Source organism: Osmia lignaria, chromosome 3 (genome assembly GCF_051020975.1).
Source record: "Osmia lignaria lignaria isolate PbOS001 chromosome 3, iyOsmLign1, whole genome shotgun sequence".
Lineage (NCBI taxonomy): Eukaryota > Metazoa > Arthropoda > Insecta > Hymenoptera > Megachilidae > Osmia > Osmia lignaria.
The window spans coordinates 10,000,001-10,012,115 of NC_135034.1; the positions used below are offsets into that span (position 1 = coordinate 10,000,001).

At 42.6% G+C, this 12,115-nt stretch overlaps 1 protein-coding gene across 1 annotated transcript in view; it reads left to right on the forward strand.

The window, feature by feature from the left end:
• The window catches only part of N (neurogenic locus Notch protein), a 162,998-nt gene that overhangs the window by 16,496 nt on the left and 134,387 nt on the right, over window positions 1–12,115 (forward strand). Inside the window, exon 2 of the mRNA XM_034332726.2 lies at window positions 9,834–9,912. Within this exon, the coding sequence (XP_034188617.1) occupies window positions 9,834–9,912 (79 nt within the window). The remainder of the gene's footprint in view (window positions 1–9,833; window positions 9,913–12,115) is intronic.

Below are 12,115 nucleotides of genomic sequence, written 5' to 3' on the forward strand. Positions count from 1 at the left end.
TTAGAATAATTTCTAGTTATTTTATTAGAGAGATAAATTAATTATGAATAAAAATGAAGGTAAACTTAATATTATATTAAAGGATTTATATATCAAAAGAATGAATTGAGGCATGTGACAAACCAGCACACGGTCGCCAAGCTAAAGAGATAATAATTATATTTAGTTAATTCATAAATGACCATTTTCGCGTTACCGTTCGTAATTATACGCCAGGAGACAAGTTTATTTTCGATAAAGCCATACCTTCGGATATGTTCGCGTTATGCACACAGGATTTCGTGGTTCCTCGACGGCCACGGGATAATATATCGAAATTATGCTAATTTTATATGCGCTCGCGGCAAAAAGATCCGCAGGCCTCACCCATATACGTTTTTGCGTTACGGAAAACGATCGGAGAACCGGTCGAGGTTGCGAATATCATGCACCGGAGCTAGAATTCCGGAATAATGAAACACAACGGTTTGGCTGGAGATCGAGCCGGGAAAAAAGGATCGATGGAGGGTAGAATTCTTTTGCCGTCTATTGTTCGAACTCCTTTTGCGAAAACGTTCAGACTACACGTGCGCGGAAATGTTGCAGTGAAAGTAGCCAGACCTCTATCCGATCTGGATGTTATCGATCTTTTCTTTATTAATTTATTTTAAAATACTTCAAATCCTTTTTTTCTTCACTGCCAATTGAAAATAATTAACCTGATTCTGGTTGTTCCATATCGAATACTAGATTTCGAAATTTATAAAATGAAACCTTGAAAAATGAAATAATACGCTTCCAAGATGTTCTACTCGAAAAGGGAAGAAAAGCGTAATCGTTGGTTTACTCTTTTTACGACTACGCTCGTCAAAGGATAATAAGTAAACAGCACGGACTGGCCGCGGTGTGTAATAAAGGAAAAGGCAAATTCGTGGCCGTGTATACTGTGTACAAGTACACAATGGAATGCCTGGCATTGTACGGTTGGTGGTACGCGGTTGCAGCTTGCTCGCCGAAGAAACTTGGCACACGTAGCACGTGCACTGGAACCGGTGCAACCTGAGAGATAGCTGAGATCCGCCGGTGAACTCGTACGCTTCTGGTGTTCGATCGTAAAAGTTCTTTCGACAAGCAAATACAAGACGCGTCTGCGACGCTCGGTTCTCCAGCGATCGGCTCTCGCTTTCGCTTGTTCGAGGTCGAACTTATCGAGAAGATAGGGTGCACTTTGGTTGGAAATCCTGGCTATCCTTGAGCTGTCTTAACCCTCGAACCTCGAGGCAACAGCAATTTAACTTTAACCCCTTTTTTGAATTACCGGACCGTAAGAAAATTGAAACTAACCAAGATTTAACGGGTGCAAACTGAATAATAGCTATAGAAAATTTAGGAAAATTCGAAGAAGTCGCAACTTTCCTTCCGCGATCGCGCGGAATCAGAATTCGAGGATACGAGAAAGTGTTCAGATGATACGAGGAATCGATCAAGCACAGGAAATTATCGAACGATTCTCGGTGCACTGTTCGTTTCTCCGGTTTCATAAGAAGTCGCGCTCGTTAGTGCCATATTTGGCTGTGGGGAGCACGTTTTCTCAGCCGTGCCGGATTGTTGCATCGACGATCGAGGCGCGTTCCATGCTAAAAAGGGTAGAAAAATCCAACGAGAAAGGCAGATCCACGAAACTCTTAAACGAGTTTTTCCATATCCATTTTTATCCGCACAGCATCTCGTTCGGTCACGATTTCAAAACTGACGTGTTCGCGTTCGCGTCGCCGCAAATTAACAACCATCGTCCATTACGTACGATAATTTTTCTGCTGTCCGCTGGCGGTTCAGCTACCTTCGTCCCACTGAAGCAATTCCATTTAAACGACGTTAAGAACGATGGGTCTCTGGTTGGATCGGGCAAAAAGTATGAATGTGCACGTGCAATCGGTGACCGTTCGATAGCATCGTTCAGCTGGCCACATTTACCTCGATATTTATGTGCGTTTATACGCGAGCAACATTTATCATGCGGCGAAGCGATCGTTGAACTGTTCATTCAGAACTTTCATTCAATCGAAAGAAATCGTTCTTCGGATGCGTCATTGTGCATTGTTACGTTGTTCTTTACGCCGGCTTAGCAGATCAGTTGGCCATTGTGCAGGTAGCAGGGCATTTAAATTTCACTTGCATTCGGATCAATGGCAGAAGTTAAATACCCTGATTTAGTCCAAGGTTAATCGATTGTATTCATAACATTCTTAATTACTTATAAGTTTGCCTCTTCGAAAGCTGTCGCTTCGACGCTGAACACGGGCTAGAGTGGCGATTCGGTGGAAAAACGCGCGATTCTCGTCGGGCATTCGGTTAATTTAACGAAACAGCATTGCTGGATAAAGGGGAAACGGATCGGGGACAACGGAGGAATGTGCAGGTCGCCGTACGGAGAAGAAACCTCGTGAGTTCGAACTTAAGCGAGAACGAAACGATGAGAATTATTTCGTTGGCCCGGTAGAATTCCGTGAAGGATCGTAGCGTCGCGTTCACCGTGTCTTCCTGTCCCATCGAAATTCCACGGTGGTCGAGGATTATCCACCCGCTGCGAGCACGACGACAAGAGGGGTTTGTTGCCCGGCCATCGGCCCAGTGGGCGGTATTTTTACTCGTTCCTTTCTGCACCGTGCTCACGCGTCCTCCTCCGCGATTCTTCGTGCCGCCTGCCCACGTACGCACACGGACGCACGCACTCCTCGTCGAAGGATCTGAATTCACGTAATTGTGATTAATGGAGCCGCTAATGCGAGCCGGCCGACTCGAGTCGAGCTGGCAATGACGTGCAACGATTTTCAACTCTCTTCCACGTGATTCCGAAATAATCACGCGGCAGGAACGTTTCAGAGATGACGGAAAAAAGTTCGGTAATTATATAGAGCGCGGTCCGTCTTACTGATTTCAGTGATCCTGATATATGTTATGGGGATTAATGTATATGATGTTGGAAATACGTTTGCGTGTGCCTTTGGCAAGCTTTCAAAGTGTAACCACTTCGATTTTAATGAAATTTTGATGATAGGGATTGAAGTATACTCGCGATGAAATCAGGTTTCCTCTGGGAAAATGTCCATCTCCGTGAGTATCGAAAATGACGAGAAAATGATCCAATTCGTATAATTTCGAAACAATATTTCCGAACGTGTTATCGCAGTGTACAATAAATTATTTATCGAGTGTTCGATCCTCGTAAAAGTGAATCGAAGGATTTCGCGGCGATTATTTAACGCGTTATCGCAAGCAGGGGACGACGTGCTTCTTCTCGATTCCACTGTCAAGATCACCGTCTGCCAGACGAAAGGATCGTCTCCCACATAGTCGACGAAATTTACGTGTCTACCCGGTGGCAGCGCACCGATTGACGCGGCCGATAACCGCGAAAGACGATTTGTTTTCTTGTCGGTGACGCGGCGAAAGCCACGTGGTAGGCGTTTAAATTGTCGCGGCGCGTTTTAAGGTACATTTTTTAACGCGCTACTTGTCAGACCATTTCATTGTCCCTCCTCCGATCCGGAGGATTACAAAGTAACCTCCGACACTTTGACGACAGAACAGATACACGGTATTAAAATGTACACCGTATAAAAAATAACGGGATCGAATGGTAACGCGAATATTTTTCTTTATCGACCAACACTTTGTCGGAAGCCGTTTCTCACGAGGGAGAGACGCACGTCCACAGGAATCGGCGTGGGAGTATATCCTTAGCACCGGTGCAGCTTAGGCACGTCCAGCTTTCAGAGAATAAAATCGCGGCTCCGGCACGTAATCTTTCGCATTCTGCGTTTCCATGGCGAACGCAGCGAGCGAAGCAATCAGAATCGTATACGCCGGGACACGGTGCTTATTTGCATCGCAATGGGGACACTTTCTTGCAAATTCACGTGTTTTTCGAATCCTGCTAGCCGATAATTCTAGAAACGTCACAGAGTACGACTGATCAATACCTTCTTAACGACTTATACTTAATTAACGAAGTAGGTATTTCTGTTAATCAGCTTCTTATACGATTCCCTGTAAATGGAACGGATTACAGGAAACGCATGGATGCATAGTAACACGTGCAAAGATTACTATCTCGTTTTATTTCTCATCTTCATTAGGGTTGATTACTACCGCGAGCGTAGATATTTCGCGTGACGCAATGAATTAGACGTAACAATATTTTGACGAGTGTGAAATCAACGATGTGGAATGAACGTTATCAGCTAGGTCGGCTGTGGGATTAGTAGAGAAGCGGCTTTCTCTCTAATGCTGAAGAACGAGCAAGGTAACGGGCCACGATTGCACACCACGGTGCTTGTACTCGAGTCTCGGTGCTCTGATTTGTTGGGACCGATTCACCGGGGTCGGCTGTGAGTACCTTAATGGGTTATCATTTATCGCGTTCCATATTTCGCCTTGGTTAGCCGTCGACTGATCGTCGTTAATTTATCGAAAGCTAAGTGATAGAGAACCCGTGCACACGTGGGTCAAACGGTTGCCTCTCGATTCTTGAAGCATAGGTTTTACCTTTTTATCCACCTTTCGTAATTTAATATCGATCGAATCTTCGATTGATTAATTATTCAAATTGGTGTAACTTCAAAGGGCCGAGTATTTAGTTACAAAGACAGTTATTTTCTATTCGTACATAGGATAAAAGAATTTTGACGAATTTTGTATCGCGATCTGCCATTTTGATTTACGACGAACTATTAATTCAACGGGAGGAAAAACGAGTTACCCGTGGCACGTTCGTTCGCGGACGACGTTAATATTTGTGAAGGATAATGCAGGCTGCATTAACTCACCTGGATGTTGCATCGGGTTGACTAACCGTGCAATAATTTCCCGAGGTTACCGAATAACGGATTAATGATTTATCATCGTTTCGAGTGTCCGCGGTCGGCGATGTTAAGTGTCATAAATCAGTTAACGTTACTTTAGTCTAATTTATGAACACTGAATGTCCAATGTATTTGGAATTTCTTAAATTAATATCGTCGAGATTAAGGTTTTGAGAATTCTTTCCAAAGGAAGCCTACTTTGCTCGATACCGTACAATTGGTCTTCGATTTTCTTCTTAGGTTCATTCATTTCCATGCAGTGAATCAACCGGAGGTTGAATAGCGTCGATGACGCAAAACCTTCAATGTTCATTCATTGCGAAGTAAATTCCTTTTCACAAGGATACGTTGAATCAATTGCCAGTGACGATAATTTTCAATCCAGATTTAAAACAGCCATACTATTGAATATCTAATCTTTTAATTATCACCGCAATCCTTCGAAAATGTTCTATTTTCATATCGGATGTCCATTCTGAGAACGCTTACTAATTGCGATACGTAGCATCAGGCAGAGAACTTGATTCTCTCCAGCTAATATTACAGCATTCTGTCACTGCAAATTTAATAACGTACTCTCTGAATCTTCGCGTTTAAAATTTCGATTTTATCACGCTGCTTTCGTAATTTCTTCACTCCGAATGAAATTGATCGGTTCTTTCATCTTCTTGAACCTCTCACCTCGAGACTGGTATGATTTAATGAAAAAAGGAAGATTATAGGTATCGAAGGTGCGATAATGATAAGGAAAATATGACCCTCGACCTCGGTATACCGATGCGCGGTGGCCTTTTGAAACGCGAGGTCATCAATAGTAAAAGTGGATCTTCGGGTTGTCAAGGGTGGCTACTTCGCACCTGGTGAATTCTTCGCCAAAGAAGGGGTCGTTTATAATTCCGTGGTAGATGGTTGTAAATCGAGCGTCTATCTTACCGCTGTTCTGATATGCTCGCACGTTGCAACCGATTACGTAATCCGAGAGATCGTGACTCGCACTACCCACCTCCATTAATGCACTATGCTAGGTGTACCTACAATAACGTATCGCAGCTGTATGCACATTGAAACGGAGAAGGAAATTCTTTGAGGACATTTCTTGGATCTTGTATCTACTTTATACGCTCGAATACTTACCAGTTGATTAGCAAATAATATTGGAAAAAAAAAGAAATGGAAATCTTCACCCAGTAAATCGACAATGATCTAACTAACCGATATCAATGTACGGGTTCAGGGACTTAAAAAGTTCGATTCTTAGAATAGCGTTAAAGGCACGCCCGCATCGCTCCTGATTTATACGTGGGCGGTACGCAAGGTATCGCGAGCCGTAGCGAGAAATCGTCGCCCACGCTGATTGAGAGTACATATCCCTCTTTGTCGATGCTCATCCTCGAGGAGGGAACAAGTCTGCGTGCAAAGAAAGGCAGAAGAGGAGGAAAGATATTGTTGGCGTTGCACTTCGAGAGGACTCGAGATAGTATGCAGCCTGACGGCATTGACACCGTCGTTAGTTCGGGTGCAGCGTGCAACAGATTGAATTTTAGATTTCAATTACCCTTATACCATTCACTGTCGCGTTTTTATCGGTGCAATCGTTTCTCTTATTAACCCTTTATGGTCATATCGATTTGAATTATTTTGACAAAGAACAGACAAAGAATTCGAAGCAAGTGAAATTCTAAATTATTCTATGATTTCCCAGCTGCGATAGAATCATTTATTCGCACAGGTTTATGGTGTTTCTTCCCTACTGGCTGTACCTGGAATATCGGATTCCCGTGAATCCATGAATCTTCCTGCACGTTTGGTATCAATAGAGTCGCGATTGAAACTCGCGAGATCCACGAACGGCGCAGCATAACTACACGCAATTCCGACAAGAAGCGTGATGGCACGCACCCGCGCACAGCCGATTCGAATCTCTGATTATATACCACACATTTATTATCACGTTATCGTGTGGTAATGTGGCTCCGTACGTTTCGACGCCTAGTTGATCGCTAATACCCGATGATGATCGTCTTGGTATTCGTTAATGAATCGTTAAGCTGATTTATTCGAGGAAATGCATTAGACGATTAGAATCCTTTTTAAGATGATCGAGCAATTGAAAGTTGAAAGTTGGTAAAATACATGGTTACGCGTGTCTTTTAATACCCTGATGATTGAAGTATGACGTAAGACTCGTCTGTTCTCTTTTTACTTTCGCGACAATTTGCACGGAGGTTCCATTATTAGCGCGGGCGCGAATTAATTCCGCGGACAAGCAGGAAGGAAGGCGTAATTCAACGCTGGCTTTCTACTGGCGATGCAATTTACTCTGAAATTGAAACAATTAAAGCCATATCTCTTTTTTTACTCCCTCGAGCCTCGCGGATTATTGTGCGAGCGTCCATGCTTGCAGGGCTCTTCCCGTTCGGTTTCAGTGAAAAGAGGAAATGCTTCGCTCGTTACGACACCCTAATGGCTGAAATTTCATTGAATTCTACTAGAATCTGTTCTTCGTGCAATTTGTCCGAATTACCATTACTTTCCATCTCTTTTTCTTAGCATCAATCATTTTCTTCCTCTAAACGCTTGTATCCGCACAAATCATCTTCTTCGAATCATTTTATAACCAGCAGAGTTGGATAAAATATTATTTCAAATATTTTTCGTAAAATTCAATTCAACTCTGCATCCTTATGGTTTTTCGAGCAGATTGCTTCGGATTAACAGTGGCTTGTGTCTAATCAGAGTGGTCGGTCGTTGGACGGAAATCCTGAGGAATCACATTAAAACCGTACGTCCTACATAGAAATTACAATGGTGCGTGGTGTGCGTGCACGATTGTAGATACACGCAACCGCGTCAACGCGAGAGTGAAACGGAGTGGCGAACCGACAGAGGAAACGGAGGATTTGTCACGAAGGCAGTTTGGTTTAACTGATCTCATCCGTCTTGTCGCGGACGTTGCGACGCTCTGGTACTTGTCTTCGTCGTTGTCGCGACGACAACGAAGCTCGCAGGTTCGTTGTGTGCGACCATTCGATTCATCCCCTCGTCTTTCTCAGCCTGGATTGAATCGTCTCGTCGATCCAAACTGGCCAATGATCCCACACTTTGACGTTCGACCCATCGCGCGTGCAAATATGCTTCCTCGAAATAAATATTTAATAGGCATTTGTTTTTCGCAACGAACCAACGGTTTGATGTCTTGCGAAAATTTGGAAAGTGTTACTCGTATTCGCTTCGAATCCACAACGAACCTAGTGAATTCGAAGTGCACACGCGTGTCAACGATCCGGCACATGGTTGCGTGTGCATGTGTCTAAGTCGAGAAATGTGTGCCATTAAGATGACATTTACAAACGTTAGAACGACTTTCTGCGTCCCACGCGACACCATACGGAGTTCTGATCGTTATGTCACGTGCTTTATTCTGGTAACAGATCCTTTCCTTTTTTTTTTTTTTTTTTTAATGAGCCTGCTGGTATTAATTATGGGCGTTACAAAATCTATTCTGTACTTTAACCATCTGTTGTTTGGTAACACCGAGAAAAGGGTGATAGAAAGGGTAATTGAAAAATCTTTGCGTGATTTTCCGGTACTTTTCGAATCGTACGAAACTTTCAATTCGATATGCAACAATTTAATATCGCATGGAATTATAGGAGCTTAGGTCACGTGGACACAAGTAGAGTTGTGTTTCGAAGCAGTCTGATAAAATAGCAAGTACATCGAGCTGGTCTTGTTGCCTTCCTTCCTTTCTTTCCTATGTTAAGCAGTTATTTGCTACGTTATTACAGGCGTGCTCGGTGCGCGCATTAGTTCCTCGGTGTGTGTACTTTATGCCAAGCTGGCCACGTTAATCGACTTTTAAACACACGTTTTCCGAGTGTGTGATTTAGCGGGAATGTTAGTCGAGGTTCGACATTAATGATTCCAACGAAAAGGAATATATTAAAGGTAAGGTATACAAATGTATGCAAGGATAGGATATCGTGCTGGTCCTCGGGCAGGGAGAAACATACGTACGAAGCACTTAACTAAAGCAACGATGCCCGGATAATCGTATCAGACCCATTTATTTTAATGTCAGATCTTGTTATTCCTATGAGCTTTCAACGAATTTAACGATCGAATAACGTTATGTGGTTTTTGCTATTTAAAATTTCACGAAGACATTGAAAGCTTTCAATTTATCATCATTCGAAATTTAATGTGTGAATTTCGTAACACAGGAAGGGATACGTATTTTACAATTTTTATTATAAAAATGAATTAGTATTCTAAAGTTTAGTACGAAAATGAAGAGGAAGTAAAGGAAATATCGAAGCAGTATAAAACGCGTTCGTCAGGGCATAAACTTGGAATGTTTTTCGATGTCTGTTATATTAGCAAAGGTGGCTTGTTTACTTGAGGGTTCTCTGTCTTGCACGTGCGTCAGTTGCACGTGCAAGCATTCGACTCGTGTGAAATTATTCAAGCCAAGGTTCCGGCAATGGTTAAGCAGGATGTGCGCGGGTGGTTCGGTCGATCGGCTGATCTCTAGTTAGCTCGCGTTTACACCCGAAGTGCTAAGGGTCTTCGATATTTTTGCTCCCTTAAAGGTGCATCCTTTTTCTCTCCCTCGTCCTATCCTTATCTCTTTGTATTCTTCGAAACGGGGGATACACGAAAGTTCACTTTGCACGGCGTGTCAAAGGTTCCCCCGGGATTCACCGTAACCCCTTGCCTTCTGCCTTCTCCAACTGGCCTTTAATTGCTGCCACGATAAACGAACGCCAGCTCCAACTTTTTCAACCGTTCGTCCGAGAAACGGAAATCGTAGATTTTCCACAACTTTCTTATCTCGAAGAACATAGATTCTATTTTTCCATTTCTACCCTTCAATTAGATTTCAATGCAAACATAATTTATTTTCAAAGAATTCCTACTTTTAACATTGAAAAATTGATTTCACTCTTTGCTACTTAATTAACTCGTTCAATTTTATTTCTGTTACAGGTTTTGTGTCGTGTTCGCCGAGTCCCTGCAAGAACGGAGGAGTCTGCGTGTCATCGCCGCGCGGCGAGTCGCATTGCAAGTGAGTACATGCATTCCATTCCGTTCTCATTATCGTAATTACGCGTTGTTGTATCCTGGTCGCCGTTTCACGGATCGGGCGTTGTTTGACGTGCGTGTCATGGGATCGCGCGCGAAACGACCGGGTTCAGCTGCTCCGCAAACGACGAACGGCGTTATTATTCGCCTCCTTGGTGATCGACGACCAAGAAGGGGAGGAGGGGAATGGGTTCAAACAGGGAGAGAAACAAATCGAGGGGGTGAAAGAGAGAGAGAAGGTAAACGCGAGAGAACCGGACGTTTCGCTGCCTCCCACGCGAACAGGATAAGAAATGGAGGAAAATACGAGGAAAAGAGAGGAAGCTTAAGAAGGTATTCTTACTTGCAAATGAGAAAAAAAAAATGATATGTCTTCTTTGGAAATTTTTTCACGAGAAATACGAACGTTTTTATTGATAAAAAAGAAAAAAAAAAAGAATATTTCTCGTTGCTGGTTTCGAAGCTTGAACTCGCATCGATAGGATGTAATACCGAGAGAATGGCGTGGGATGGTACCGGAATGGGATGGAACGAGATGGGCCGGGATCCGGTAATAGCGGTAATAGTCATCAGTCGTGACCTGGCGACGCATCTAAATTACCTTTATCTCGGACTCTCGTAGGTTTCACTTTTGCATCAATCAGTTCGACGCCTCCGTTACCACCGTCCACGTTTATGCAAATGTAGGCATTTCGGGAAATTTAGGTGCCGGGAATGTCGAGGAAAAATGTTGTTCCTTGGACTTAACGTTTTATCATCTTTCAGAATAATTTCAAACTTTATTACAGGGGAATAAAAAAGAAACTTTTATACTCGTTATAGTTACATATTCATAGGAATATTTTTGGCAGACGGCTTTTTGTTTAAAAGATATTAACAATTACAGTTAGTTACTCCTCAAATCTTTGGTTCCCAACATTTTTTTTTTGTTTTAATGATAATTTGTCTCTTTCTGAATAACTATTACATAAAAATTATCAAAAAAAAAAAAAAAAAAAAATTTTTGGGAATCAAGGATTTGAACCGAGGACCTTCAGATTACCAGTCATGGATCCGCTCCGTGGTTAAACACATGACTCGCAATCTGAAGGTCCTCGGTTCAAATCCTCAATTCCCAAAATTTTTTTTTTTTTTTTTTTTTTTTTTTTTATAGTTTTTGTGTAATAGTTATTCAAAAAGAGACAAATTATCATTAAAAAAAAAAATGTTGGGAACCAAGGATTTGAACCGTAGATCTCTAGATTGCGAGTTGTATGTGTGAGTTTGTCATTGTAAGGAGTAACTAACTGTAATTGTTAATATCTTTTAAACAATTATAGGCATATAGGCGTGTTCAGCTCGACGAGCTCTACAAGCTGACAAAGTTTCATTAATAAGTGAGTGTAACACTTGGGTAGTTCTCCGTATTAGAAAAGTTATTACAACAATAGGCCGACCACGGCTACCCCATCGATCATACAATTTCGATGGCACTCATATTCTATCATCCGAGGCCCCCGCATAAAATGACCATAATCCAATACAATAACAAATTTGGCTAGTGCCACTTGACAATACGGTGAATTAAAGCTCCCGCTAACGGATGATGGATCCTGCACAATGAAGGAGAAACCACCCCTCGGCTGATCACGTTCGCGCACGTACGTGTGCTTATGTGTCCGCTAAAGATACACACGTGTCCCTTGCGGCCATCGCGCACGGAATATGCACTTGCACAGTTACGTGTTTACGTGGATGCGTTTATGCGTGCGTTCAAATGCATCGCGTGTAGACAGGTCACGTGTGTCCAGCACGTGACCCCCATAGATTTTCGGTTGGAATCGAACACCTCTCGACGTAGGAAGGGTTCTTTCGAGCAGAAAAATAATATTGTTTTTCCATTTCAATGTTTTTCTCTAGCAACTTTCTATCATCCGTCAGGGTACATTCATTATTCTTCCAATATTCTGTATTTTCCAAAGTTTTTATTACGCCATAATATCACTGTTCTTTAATAGAGATTTCTGATATTTATGATGTTCGGTGTGCAAAAGTCACGAGGTTTTTTTTCAGTCTTTTCACGATTATTCGGTTAGGGGAAGGTTTTTAGTTAAAATATCCAGGGAACTCTTTTCATGCAGCTGTGACCGACCCCGGAAATTTCACCACCACCCTTGCAGTTTCGTATCGCGCAGGCAAGGGTTGGT